The 14122-nt window shown below is 46.4% G+C and overlaps 2 protein-coding genes across 4 annotated transcripts; one reads left to right on the top strand and one right to left on the bottom strand.

The window, feature by feature from the left end:
• The first annotated feature begins 281 nt into the window (after positions 1–281).
• LOC120820943 (uncharacterized) lies at positions 282–9023 on the top strand. Of its 2 annotated transcripts, XM_078104895.1 has the most exons (3): positions 282–391; positions 6112–6402; positions 6912–9023. In XM_078104895.1, exons 2-3 carry the CDS (start codon positions 6228–6230, stop codon positions 7634–7636), a joined length of 900 nt encoding a protein of 299 aa, XP_077961021.1. In that variant the 5' UTR covers positions 282–391; positions 6112–6227; the 3' UTR covers positions 7637–9023. The 2 variants fall into 2 exon arrangements, with proteins under 2 accessions (XP_077961021.1, XP_077961020.1); XM_078104894.1 differs by lacking the exon at positions 282–391 and having other exon boundaries at positions 4519–6402.
• Position 9024: 1 nt separating this feature from the next.
• On the bottom strand, positions 9025–13546 carry LOC120820941 (solute carrier family 22 member 7). 2 transcript variants are annotated; one of them, XM_040179211.2, is made up of 11 exons: positions 13418–13546; positions 12908–13328; positions 12689–12792; positions 12365–12519; positions 11952–12120; positions 11700–11823; positions 11231–11340; positions 10871–11085; positions 10631–10739; positions 10011–10217; positions 9025–9634 (listed from the first exon to the last, which is right to left on the bottom strand). In XM_040179211.2, the coding sequence occupies exons 2-11, from the start codon at positions 13289–13291 to the stop codon at positions 9559–9561; spliced, it is 1653 nt and encodes a 550-aa protein (XP_040035145.2). In that variant the 5' UTR covers positions 13292–13328; positions 13418–13546; the 3' UTR covers positions 9025–9558. The 2 variants fall into 2 exon arrangements, with proteins under 2 accessions (XP_040035145.2, XP_077961019.1); XM_078104893.1 differs by having other exon boundaries at positions 12908–13331; positions 13418–13485.
• Between the last annotated feature and the right edge of the window lie 576 nt (positions 13547–14122).

Genomic DNA, 14122 nt, shown 5'->3' with positions numbered 1-14122 from the left:
TGTGGGTGTGAGGAAGCGTGGTATTTCTCAACAACGTGTGTTTGTGTATGTGGGTATGCCCTTTGCATGTGTGTTAACAGCCCTGTATCCAAAGGGGGGGGGGGGGGGGGCGGGGGGGGATGGGGTACATACGTTTGCTCTTTTGTTGTTTGTAATCCTGCCGTCTGAATCTATTTATGGAAAGAACAAATGTCTTATTTTTGGACAGCTTATTTCCAGGTAATAAGAAAATCTGTTTTAATCACAACCGTGCCAGGAAACACTGTAACCTTCACTCCAACAGGAATCACATCAGAGGCCTCAAACAGATTATTGACGGAATCGCCGCCCACAAAGAGGACACAGACAATCTTATCGACCGATTCTCAATGCCAACGACGGTGACGTCATGGTTAGTGCATCTCCCCCTCGGCCCTGATGCCGAGTCACATGAACACATGTCAATCAAATTAAATCAGCTATATGAAATACAATATGAAAATGGGCTAGCTCAATCTATTTTGGACCGTTCATTGACTAGCTTGTGCCGTTGCATTGCTCACTGATTCCATTGTTACCTCATGCTTTGTACTGTAGAATAATAATTTAATGCATTAGACTATTACACTGTTTTAAAACTCTGAAGTAGTTGTGGGGAAAAGGGGTTTGCTGACATACTGCACAACAAGTCAATGTCAAGGGTTTGTATTTACCTTTCGCTGAAGCATTTACTTTGTGTTAAACGTTATATACAGCAATGTTTACGCCATTTAGACGATGCTTTACGTACAGATCGTGGCTTCTTTTTTTTTTCTTCCTCAAACATTTATTTGCCAAAATATGCCAAACATACAAGGAATTTGTCCTGGCGGTTAGTGCGCGACAGTAGACAGACAAGACAGCAGTGCAGAAGTAATAAAATAAAGTAAAATGAAATGCTAATGCAATGGGTTAGTAGAATAAAGCTATGGGTTAGTATGAAACAAGGAATAAAGTTAAACATTTTAAATATTAAAAAAGTTAAAGTTGAGGCGACCACTGTGTGCGGTACGGACAAATTAGGGAACCTGGTCTCTTTTGTACGACACACAACCGCCAAAGGATGAACGAAATGAGTTTCCGTCTGCCGGCCGAGTGGAATGTGCAACTATATTTCGAGCAGGAGAGACTTCTGAACTTTTAACAATGATTTATTAACGCAAGCATAAGTTTTATGGGGCTTGCGCTCCGACCAGCCGTAGGACAGAGCAGGGCCCGGGGTGCGGAGACCAGGTGAGGCCTTTGGGAGTCCGGACACTGGCGGCGGCGGTAGAGGACGAGTTGCTCCACTCTTTCGATATGGCAGATTCCCCCGCTGATTGGAGGTGTCAGTGGGGGGTGGAGGGTTGGCGGTCTGGTTCTTGCTGAAATGACAACTGACAGCAAACAGCTTCTAACGTTGACAGCCCGGACGCGACTGGTGTACAGAAACGCTGCCTCCGGCCCCAATCAGCTGATGGCGTACACAGCGCCCCCCCCCCCCCCCCCCCCCCCCCCCCACATGGCAGGCGTTAGCTTCTCCAGTCTTCCTGACTGAATTCACGTCCTATAGCTTCATTTAGCAATAGTTAGCAGTCAGAAAGGCCTTCTGGCCAGGCCAAGTGTACACGCACCAGTACAGGGCAACAAAAATATGCCGACACGAGTGAAATATGTGAACTACGCGAGTGGCGTGAAAAGACTCCCATTGATGAATGATCCTCTTTGCCTATCGTGGTCGACGGGTCTGCTACTTGGAGAAAAGCGTCGGTTCACGGCTCTTTAATGTGTGGTTTTGTTTCTAGTTTCGTGCCCAGACTGTAACGTCTGTCCCCCATCTGTAAAACATGGTTTGCATTGCGACGTATAAGGGCTTCTATTTTAGTCACACCAGGGAGGAACTGATGTGCCCCCCCCCCTCCCTTCCCCCCCGGTTGCCACTTCTACCACAGATAAATATACCGCGTCAACGGTAAAGTGCACTGTATGCTCGACTCTCACAACTTGTGTAATCGACGACGGTTGTTTTTGATAAAATACGGCCCTGCCTATAAAAACACGTATCGGCTAACGTGAGAAATACAAACTTAAGACGAGCGCAGACAAAGAACCTGCAGAACCCGTGTTGTTACGGAGGCTAACGTCCCGCTGTTTCTCCCGGGATGTCGGACCACTGCTTGTTCATTTCTTAAACTGATCCGCGTGGTACGAAAGCAGCAACGAGCCACCTCGGGCCTTTTCACCACGCTGTCCGGGGCTCTGTGAGAGCCGGGAGCCTCTGGCCACAAGTTCCTCCTTCGATAGGAGGATGTGACTCGTCATTTGGAACGACAGGAACTAACTCAACAGGAACCCGAGCCCAGTTTTTGCTGAGTGCCGGTGGTTCACACCATGAAGGGAAGGTCGGGAAGTCCTTGATGGGAATGAAAAGTCCCGGCAAAAGTGACTGCATTCCTAATGATTGTGATCGGCTCACTAGATGTTGTCTCTTTGCCAAACTGCACACGGTTTACCGTCCCATGACAGCACCTGTGCCAAAAAAGCCTTTCAGAGTCATTTAGACAGTGAAGGATGCGCTTCGAACACAGTTCAAGCTAAATTTGGGTCTTTATTAAATGCTCTTATTTCCTCTTCGAGCCCACGCGGGAGGCGTCGTATGAGCCGTGCAGTGAAAGCCGCAATCACGTCCCGCTGGTGGCGTCATTCGCTGGGCCGCCTTCTTGAATATTAACGTGTCCGAATGGAAAGAGGTAAAAATAGATTCAAGGAGGAGTCTCACGGGCCACCTCTCCGCTGGTGACCCGTGATCTGGCTGTTGAGGGTTGTGCAGAAGTATAAATACATCTACTGTGTCTGTAAAGATATGGTAGCTATGTCCACCTGCGCAGAGAATAAAGCCCCCGGCCCTCGCCGTGTATCCAAGCTGCACTGCGGCGTGGCGCACTTGAGCGGACTTCTCTCAGCTCTGGGGGACTTTTAAAGTTCTCCCACAGCCCGGCGAGGGAATGACGAAGCTGCGTTTCTGCACGTCAGAGGAGCCGAGCACTCTTCATCTGCCTCAGCATGAGGCCGGTTGGAGCACATTTGTAGTTTTGGTTGATTTCATTTACCACACCGAGGTTCCGCCCCAACACGTTAGACTTATGTTGGACAAATCGTACGCTTTTATCGTTCGCAGCTGCAGAGAAAGCAGCCTGGATCACTTGCAGTGGAGTCTTTTTTCGCTCCATGAAACAGTCTTTGATGATTTATTTCTATTCACACCTGAAAGAGAATCTTAATGTGAAATAGAAACATCTGGGTTTGAATCAATCATTGTCATATTCTCTTGGCTGACGCGTTGGTCTAAAATCACTGACCATGTGTCCATTGGGGGGGGGGTAACATCTGCATCTCTGCTCAGGTTTCACCCCCCCCCCCCCCCCCACTATATGATTACAAGTAGTCGTTTCCTGCTTTATTATTGCTCTGCTCATTTTTTTCATTCACTACATCGTTATAAATCTGACACATTGTTTTCATTCTGCTTTTAATCCCGTAGTTGAACCATTGGCTCGTGTTCCTAACGGTTATTCCCAGTGATTCATTGCTGGCTGACACTGTATCCGGCCCGCTACCGTCTGTTTGCCTTCCGTTGTTTATGAGGACGCTGTCAACACGACGAGCCGCCGTGACTTTATTACCCCCCCCGGGGGGGGGGGGCGGATAAATCCAACTGTTTATTATTCTGCGGCCGTGCCACCAACAGGAAACGCCTCAGTATCAAATTCTCCAGATCACAGAGTACTTTAGATTACAAACCAGCATCCCATTGGCACATGAAGTCGGGGGTGAGAGGGTTCTGATGTGGTTCAGCTGACTGCTGGAGGGGCCGTGTGCACATTTCTGTTGGGAAAACATAAATAATGTTTTGTCTTCGCCACAGAGGTTCAAGTAATACTTGAACGCCACAGAGCCTGTGACCTCCCTGCAGGGGAGCCTTGATGAGCAAACGGTGTGCGTTATCTCCACTAGACGTTGGAGAAGCCTTGATACATGTCTGATGTCATGAGTTTGGAGACTAAGCACAGCGGGTGTACGCGTCACCTCCGCTATATAGACGCAGTTCTTTTTACACCGGAGTCGAGCGCCCCGTCTCGCCCAAGTGTCTCTCACCGCGTGCAGCGTTTCCTAATAAATGCATCAAACGCAATGCAAATTTCCTCCCTCGTGAAACATTTGGAAAGCTGATTTGAATAATATAAACAAATCATTATACTGTGGATCATTTACATCCGCGTGATGCAGACTTTGTCTCAACCTGTGCACTTCTATTTGCATCTTAGTGCCACTCAGAGTCTTTTTGCTGTCATCGGGCGCGTAATGAAAATACAGACCCCGGATCTCAGCCTCTGTGCAATATCATAATTAAGTAACTAAGTTATGAGTTATGAAATGAAAATAGCTGTTTTGTGCATTTTCTGGCATTATTTGTTGTTGCGTGACACATGCATCACACATCACCACTTGTTGGGACCCTCAGAGACAAAAAAAAGTCCAAATCTTGTCATTGATGCCATCGGTCACTTTTACATTTTAGACGGGGATAGATGACATATGGTGTCATGTGGAGGCACAGATACATTTTACACTCAACTCAATTGATTTGAACGTTTTGATTAAATTGATTATAGCCCAAAATCACAATTTTGCCTCCTGGCTTCATGCTTTTTACAACATATGCATTGAACATGCTAATAGCACATATCATAACACATACATAATGGAGAATTTACAATTGGTGTGTTAATTGTATAATTCAGAAGTGTAATATTGCACTTGCCTTAAGTTGGAGGACTCCTTTTGCGCTTAGTATGGGTCAAGTTAAAATATGATTATAGAAACCGTATTTTCCAAAATGCAACTCAACATTATCTTTCATTCAACCAACCTTCCCTCCTCAGCTCTTATTTTTGTTTCTAACGTGGCCTTAAAGCCCAAAGCGAGACAACCAAGATGACATCATCAGACACCAGACGTATAGTCGTGTAAAGTTGCCCATCGAGCGCCCATTTGGTTCTTTCGGAGCCACGATTCAATTCATGGTAAAGAATGTTGCGGTATATATATATATATATGTATATATATATATATATATATATCGACACCAGTTTGTCATGCAAATATTCGGCCCAGGCATTAACATGAACACACAGGATGACCCATTGAAGGGTCAACGGGCAACATCCAGCACATCCAGGCCTCATTCAAAGCAGCCGGGCGAGCTCGTTGGAGATAAGGATGCTCAGCGCTGCAATAAACAGCTTCTGAGATCACCTGACGCAAACCCACACCAACCAGGGCTGAAACATTGATATTCACTCTGTGAGTTGGAATCGAGGTATTTGAACGGGATTCAACTCTTCATTTTGTAACGATTTTCAGCAGAGGGGTTGTTCATGGATGAAGGATGACATCACTCATTGCAGGTAAGATAAAGATTCAAAATGACGGGTGTGAGGTTAGAAAGACCGCGCGTATCGATACCGTTGTTATTATTTTAGATTATGAGAGAAAGGCGCATTGACAGAGCTCTTCCACTTCTGCCTCATAGTTTCGTCATTGTGTCACACTCGCACTAACGCAGCAGGTGGCAGCTTGTTTTAATCAAACAAGTGGCCGTGAACCCGCCGCGCGCCTCCTGCCCCGCAACCCACATCAAACGGACACCGTTAAAGCGCTAAACCTCCAGAAAGATGAAACCAGAGCCAAAAGGAGGGTATTAGATAACTTTAAAAGTATCACGTGTATGATAATACTTTGTAAGAGGATGATACGTCACATCGGTCAGCCTGTTTTCACATTTACTGCTGCTTTAAAATACTACTTAATTCATGCTGAAACCCAAACAACCAAAGCAGCACAACTCTTCTCTGATTGTTTGTTCACTTGGTATATTCCACTGTTTGACCCCAAATCCCGTGTGTCTGCAGACGGCACCGCTGTGTTGTCTCCTTAGAGCTCTATTAGAGGTTGTGTTTTCATAAAGATTTAACCATTATACCACAAACAACTGTTCTGCATTTATTTCGTTCTTAAGGACTGAATTTTGGTCTTTGTTTTGACTGAAACTAGACTGAGTTGGTCTTCAAACACAACTCACTGAATCCCCAACGTCCAATGAGCGTCACCGGGCGTATCAAAGCTAAGCCCAGCAGCTGTACACATAAATAGCTACCGTGTGGCCTCTTATGGCTGTCGGCAACTCAGTGACAACAACTGTCCTCATCAACGTCACGGGCAACGTCAGCGGCAACGCAACCAGCAACGCTGTAAATCTGGCCCAGGTGATCAACTGGCTGACGCTGAGCATCGGGCTGCCCGCCATCGGACTGGCCATCTACACCCTCAGGAACCTGTCCAAAGGTTTGTAGCTACTCTTCTCTGTGTCCAAACACTTGATATATACACAGACCCACCAGCCAACTGGGCCACCGGATCCTACACACACGGGGGTGGGGGCAAAACTCCAACTCCGGCTTGATACTTCTTCCATGTTAGGCTTTAATTCACTTTTAGGCTTCAACGGGCTTTTAGGAACCAAAATAGTATTAACGGCCGGGTGAGTTTCATCCCATCAAATACCGGCATCATGTCATATCAGTATCAGTGTCTGTATGAGCTTTAGCCCCCGTGTCAGTATTACTAATGGGCCTATAGGTAATAATAGTGTCAGTGGTAATGGATACAGTGGTACTAATATTAGTATACATACTAGTGAGTGACAGTACATTTTGAAAGCAACATCATGCCATAAGAGGGAGGCCTTCAGGAGTAAGTGGTTATTAGTTCCACGAGTGGCACAATGTTGGTACCCCATGTGGAGGAAATGAAAAGTAACATTATGATCGTTGTGATCTGTTTGTTTGTACCAGGTGAGAACAAAATCCCCATGCACGTCGTGTTCCTCTTGGTCTCCGACGTCCTCAGTTTCTTCGGCCGTCCCGCTGTGGACCAGAACATGGCGGCTGGGCCGGCGTTCACCTCGAACCCCACTGACTTCCTCTTCTACTTTGGCGTCATCACCAACGTCACCCTGATGCTGGCCATAGCTCAGGAGCGCCATCTCCTGGTGTTCTACCCGCGGTGCCTCGGCTGCTGCGGCAGCGTCCGACGCTCCCCCGCGGTGACCTTGGTGACGTGGGCCGCCCCGTTCGCCGTCCTGGCCCTCGCCGTGTTGCGCTACGACCTCTGGTTCGCCGTGTGTCTGCTCGCTCCCTTTCCTCTCCTCCTCTTCTTCGCCGTGGACTCGTGCAGGGCGCTGGTTTGCTCCCGATCCGACGCCTCGAGCCCAGAGAGGAGGAGGGCGGTGTGGGGGATCGGTGCGATCTGGGCCAACTACACCCTCCTCTACGTCCCCTACATCCTCAGCATCCTCCTGGAGGCCCTGTCCTTCACGAAAACGGTCACCTACCTGGGGCTGGTGTCCCACCTGCTGCTCTACCTCAGCCCTCTGGTGGACCCCTTCCTCTACATATTCATGACCAAAGGGCTAAAGGAGGTGGTGCAGGCGCTGCCCTGTTGCCACAAACACGGTGGGGGAGGAAACACGGCGCCCACGGTGGACACTGTGGCAGAGACCGTGGAGACAAGGCTCTGAGGTCAGCGTCGTTCTCCGGGACAACACATGAATGGTCTTTACAGTGTGAAGTGACAGGTGGAGCCGTTAAGACACATGGTTTTCTTTAAGCTTCTGGTTTACCCCGCATGTTAGCTGGATTATGGTCAGGTACCACTCGAAAACCCATCTGTCAGGCTTCAATTAATGGCAACTACAGGCGTGTCTTGTGTGCTTGTCTTGTGTTAAAGACGGCGTGGAGGGGACGAAGGCTCCTGAAGACTTTTGTGTGGATGCCACAATATCTTGATGTTACGTCTGCTTATTTCTTCACTAAAAGAAGAGCAAAGAACTGAAGAAGAAGGCTTTTCTCTGTGGAGAAGACATACCAACCTGCAAAACTTTGATTGACAGATGGTTAATCCAATCATCGGCCATGCAGCTCCCAATGACTGGCTCTGTGTTGCAAACCGTCCGGCGAGTCAGATTAGCTTTTAGCACCGTCTGGGGTTGAATACCACTGGATAACCCCTGCAAACCGAAGGCTAATCCTCCAGTGCAGCGCCAGCAAGCCCAACGCTAAAGCTGGGTTTAGCCCACTTTGGCTCTGCCAGTGTGAGAGCTTTCCTAACCCCGGGCTAATCGCTCACTTAGCTTGGGTCTAAGTGCAGCGAGGCCTTTTAACGTCCAGGAACTGAACATTTTTGAGCAGGTAGGAGCGCTGCTCCGCTCGCTCGCTAAACACATGAATATTACATGGTTAAACAAAAGGAAATGAGTTAACGTGTCAACCACCTCCTGGTTCCCTGGTCTCAAGGTCAATGTTTTTTTTTTTGTGTTAGTTAAATGCCTTAAATACACAAGCTAAACCGATGCTAATGTTTTGATGCATAACATGTAGTAAATACCCTCTCAGGTACTTTGAGTGTCTCAAGCAAACAGAGGTGGAACAAATGAACACGTGTGCTGCTGGTTGCCATAGAACATGTTATCTGCAGCAACTGGTGATCAACAAGTTCATTAACGAACTACGATCCAATGAGGGGTTTTTTAGGCTCTACTCTTACCCATTGTTACAATTTGGGGGTTTTGTAGTGAAAAACTGCACCCACACATTTTTATTTATTTATTATTTATATTTCTCTGCTTGCTAGATGCACTATACTTGAACACGCACACACTATGTTACCCTTCTAAACGTGAACGAATCGAACGAACAAGGTCATAGATTGCTGGGATGGTGCGGCCATGCAAAAGAATTGAGCTGGAGCGTCTGACACTGATGAGATGCCGGTCTCTTGGCTGTAGAGATGCAACAAGTTGGTTCGCAGGCCACATGTAGGTGTAAGAGCTGCTCTGTTGTGTCTACTGAGCACGTCGCTGTTGTCGTCCTTTTTTTCCCTTGCGAGGAAATAAACAGAGAAGGACGTATTTGACTCAGAGCCTTTATTCTTATGTCTTGTGCAAAATCTTCCATAACAATTTCCATTCATAGCGACATCTGTTTTTATGTATACTAAGGATGTTCTATTTTCCATTGCTTGGGTGTGTGTCGTGGGCGGGGGGGTTGCTAGAGGAAGCTCCATTACAGTATATATAAATAAAGTGTAACGCTGTAACTTGTAACTCATATGCGTTCCATTGTAACCATCAACACTTTCTGCTGCATTGAAAGGTGCTGTTGGAATAAAGTTGGTTATTTAGCAGCAGTGTACTGGACTAGCCTGATATTTGGTCCATGCTTTGCTTTTTTCATAAAGTTGGTCCTCTAATCACGGCTGAGTTTGGAGCTTTATCAAATTACATTTTTGGTACCACCTATGATGATAGAGATGGCCGATTAAATAATAATACTTTTGTTTTCTATAGCACTTTTCTGGGTACCCAAAGATGCTTTACAATGTAAATCTAAGTAAAGGAAACGTACAGAAAACACAGTCCTTGCTTTGATCGTCTCTTCTCTGCTACATGCTCGATGTCATCTTTGGTTCTGGGAAAACAGCCGGAGACTCCTCGGAGCGAGAGGAGACCTCATTTCGTCTGAAACGAAACAAAAACGATGTTGCAGGATTTTTAATGTTTCAGTTGATAACAGGCTTGTCTACATTGTATCTCCTACTGTGGTGTTTGAAAATAACACAATGCTAAAAAGTGTATATTCCTTTTCTGCTGCACTCAATCGTGTGCAGGTCTTAAAATCCTAAAATTCTCAACAAAGAAACTCAAATATAAAATTATATATATCCTATTTCTGTGATATTATTATTATACCTGATCCAGTGAAAATGCTATGTTGACTATGGCATGGAAGATGTCGGGATGTGCTTTGATTTTTCTCCCCGTTCTCCACGTCACCACCAGATGTCCCCAGAACCTTTTCTAACCCGAACCCGCGGTCGCATGTTCCTCTGCCGACCTTGGCTTCTCAATGTCGTCGACCGTCTCCGGCAGCCTCGCGTTCAGCGTCTCCGGGAGCAGCAGAGCCGCCAGGCCGGAGATGATGGCCACGGAGGAGATGATGACCTGAGGGAGAACGGTCCACACGTCCTCCAGCAGCAGGATGAGCGGGGCCACCGACACCCCCACGCGACTCAGGACGTTGGTGTAGCCTAAACCATTTTGTCTGTGAATCACAAATCACGACCTTAATAATCGGCCCTGCTCAGTGGTCATGCAAGCTTCTCTTTGAAGGAAGCGTTCAGGAACTGAACTGATCTGAGGCTTCTCGTCCGTTCCTTTCTTACAGTATCTCCAGATCCCCTTGACTGAGTTCATTCAAACTTTGTACAGAAGGTCAATTAGGACTATAGGACCAACTGGTCAGATGTTGGTGGTCGAAGGTCAAGGCCACTTTGACCACGTCTTCCCCAGTCCGGTTAAAGTCATTCCTCTGATTCAAACAAAATCATCCATCTCGACTTGAGGATGAAGTGATTTGAATAAGATCAAGTCAATCGATAGTAGTCTCTGACAATAGCTCGAGCATTCATATGCTAATCATGACAAAGTCAATGCATCTGCATGCAAGTAACTGACCTGACAACTGTTGGGTAAAGCTCTGTTGTGTAAAGGAAGACTGTTGTGAAGGAAGCTTCTGACAGGCCTTTTCCCACAATGGCAACAACAGCACGCACCTGCCACAGACCTACACAGTGCAGCGCATGCAGCATACGGTACAATGTTCAACCAGCTTTCGTTGCTCATAACAACACGGACATTAACCCAGGATTTACGTAATTTGTGTCAAACGGATTACAAATCAGAGGGAACGCCGACCTTGTGGTAAAAGCACGTTGATGATTATGCAGACCCCCGTCAGTAACAGCGTTCCCGCTTGGCACTTCCTCCGTCCAACGACTTTGAGTAAGAAATAGATCATCAGCTTCGCAGGGACCTCGATGGCGGCGTAGACGAAGTGTGTGAGGTAAATGTTTAAGCCAAATCCAGTGATGTTCAAGCTGATTCCGTAATACGTCGAGGAAACTCCATACCTGTAGAGTGAAGAACAGGTCATTGCTCAATATGTGTCTCTTTCCACACAACTATACTCCAACTGAGATTGTTCAAATAATATAACTAAATACTGTCATGGTTAACCGTGATTGACCGTATCGTATTTGTCGAGGCGACACCCACCACACGATGCCAGTCAGGAGGGTTAACCGCCTCATCTTCGGGGTCTTGATCAAGTCGAGGTACGTGTAGTTTTTATCTTTCTTTTCCAGGGTTTCAATGTCGGCGAGGCTCTGCACAACAGCAGAAGAGGAACATTAAAGGATAAGTCCACGTATTTTGATCAAGCAATTCTCCCAAAAAACTCCCAAACGAAAACTATGTACGATTCCAGCCATGTTTTCACCAGACAGCGTTTCCTGGCTGAGCTGTGAGGGACGGAAAAACACGGCCTCTATGGAAGATACTTATTATATATTGATTTGGAACGCTGAGGAAACACGTCAATGTCTTTGAGTGGTGTGTGGACCTTCTCAACGGGCTTTGAGAAAAACAGGCTCGGCAACACTACGGGAACTCATTGACCGGTTTGTTTCAGAATGTGATAAAGAGACCGTACTTAAAGCCATGAGAACATGAAGCTGGAACTTACCTGCAGTTTGGAGTTGGAGGAAGCCTTTGGTCTTTTGTTGAACTTGGCGCATTTGTCGAGGTAAAACTGAGCTTTTTCCACTTTCCCGTTGGCCAAAAGCCAGCGGGCAGATTCAGGAATCCAACTGCAATTATATTCAAATAAATAGTAATCAGTGGAGGGAAATACTTAAATAACGCTGAAAATAACTGGCAAGTGGTGACCCCTCTGATTTCAGAGAAAGTCGGTGAATGCAATTCTTTTGATTCGCACCACCAGCTGAGCAATGCAAAGCCCAGTGGGGCCGTGACGGTCATGATCAGAGTACGCCAGTCCTTCACCAGGAAGGCAAAGCCAGCCAGCAGCATGTTGCCTGCAGACCAGGACAGGCTGCCAATCACGCCGATAAAAACCCTGTGTTCAGTGTCGACCCACTCGATGCCTGCAGGTGAAGGACAATTATATGTGTATTTACAGTATATCAATAATAATCCATGATACCGCAGTTTGTTTCTGCCTCATTTTACTTTCCCGGCGAGTTTGGTTGAACATCTGCAAACAGATTAGACCTTCTTGTTTTAGCTTTTAACTCCCAAATCTTAAACCCGGTTTAGCTGATTATTTTCCCATTTGTTTGTACGAACAAACGAGCTGTAAAGACAAAAAGGGCTACATAGTCAGCTTACTGAGGACAACGGAGTTGATGCCGATTCCCGTCAGTCCAAACCCAGTGAGGAATCTCAGCACCGCGAACACGACGTAGGAGTCTGCGAACGCGCTGGCGAAGCCAAACACGATGGCCGTGATGTACGAAGCCAGAAGAGTGTTTTTCCTCCCGTATCTGCAAACAGAAATCTCATCTCTATGGACTAAACTCATCCCATGAGCATTGCCCATCCACATGAAAACCATTCTCCCCTTTAAAATCGTTTGGTGTAAGAAAAACAACGTTTCCTTTTCTTTGTCATTTGAACTATTATCCCATTTTGGAGACCTTTTTACTCCCCTACTTGTCACTGAGGAATCCAAAAACAACGGCCCCTAACATCACGCCCAGAAAGAAGATGGAGCCGGTGGTTTGCGTCAGGTTTTTTCTATCACACACGAGGTCCCACTGCAGACGCAGAACGCAGAGGAAGGGTCATTCCATTAGCAATATTAAGTAGCATCGACAGTGAGCACGATGTACACAGTGTTTGATGCTGATAGAAGCAACTCCATGGTTGTACCTCTGTGGCCAGAGTGGAGGTGAAGGTGGAGTTGTCATAAACCCATCCGCTCTGACACCGGAGGGTCGGCGGGTCGGCCCCCCGGGAGCCGTTGGCCAACAGCTGAAACTGAGGCTCCGCAAACATCTCGCAGGATTTCCAGCCACGGCCGTCCTCCCGCGCCGGGAGGCTGACGGTCAGCCTCTGCTCCTCGGTTAGATTCTCAAAGAGCCCTCCGGCCCCCAGCGTGCCGATGTCACAGCGGTGGGGAGGCGAGGCGGCGATGAAGTTGTTCAACAAGAAGTGGCACGGCAGAACCATTCGAGGGGCGCTCAGCAGGACGACCATGGCCATTTGGAAAGGCCCAAAACCGTTGATTTCGTCCAGGATGTCCTCAAACTTCATGTTCACAGCGGGCTTGTGGTTGCTAAGAAGAAGACATCTGCTTCGACAGGAGTAGAACACGGAGGAGATAAACTCGGATCTTTGGGATCACGTATCAATGCAATTAAAGAAAGGGCAATTACTCACCTGCATGTGCAGAGGATCGATCCACTAACGACTCTGCACTGCTGCTGTGCTAATTGAGTTGTGACTCCTCGATGTGGTCTGAACAGGCTCCTTCAGCCAAAGTGATCATTAACATCTGCGTTACCTTTGACCGTCATAAAGTTATAAAATCTTGAGCGAGTTGTTCAATAGATTAACCATCAGCACAACGAGGGTCTGGCAAAAAAAACTTTTAACTTTTGACACATAGTTTAGGCCAAAGTCTGATATAAGTTTGCTATAAGCTGAAATGAATTGCAAAAGATTGCTGACTTCTAACACTACTAGAAGTAGAAGTCATTTTACTATTAATACTAGTAGTACTTTTTATAGTAGTAAGAATAATAATATCAGTTGCAGTGTCACTACTAGTAATAGTATTTTTAGTACTACTACAAGTAGTATTAGTAGTAAGAGTGATTTTAGTATTAATAGCAGTTGAATACTAGTAGTAGTAGTATTAGTAATGGTAGTAGCCGTATCAGTGTTAGTAGTACTAGTAATCTTAATAGTAGTTGTAGTAGTATTTGAAAGAGCGATAAGCATTTCAACAAAACAGCTTCAATCTTAGCTCCATGGTTAAGGTACAGATAATTATTGAGGCTTTTATTTTGAAATGATGGAATTGGGTGAGTGGGAGAGGGGGTTGGGAGACAGAATGTTTGTCCTTCAAACTAAGAAGTTATT

The sequence above is a fragment of the Gasterosteus aculeatus genome, chromosome 6 (genome assembly GCF_964276395.1).
Source record: "Gasterosteus aculeatus chromosome 6, fGasAcu3.hap1.1, whole genome shotgun sequence".
In the NCBI taxonomy this organism is placed as follows: Eukaryota; Metazoa; Chordata; class Actinopteri; order Perciformes; family Gasterosteidae; genus Gasterosteus; species Gasterosteus aculeatus.
Note: the sequence above shows the minus strand (reverse complement) of the source record. Positions and strands in the feature narration are given on the sequence as shown.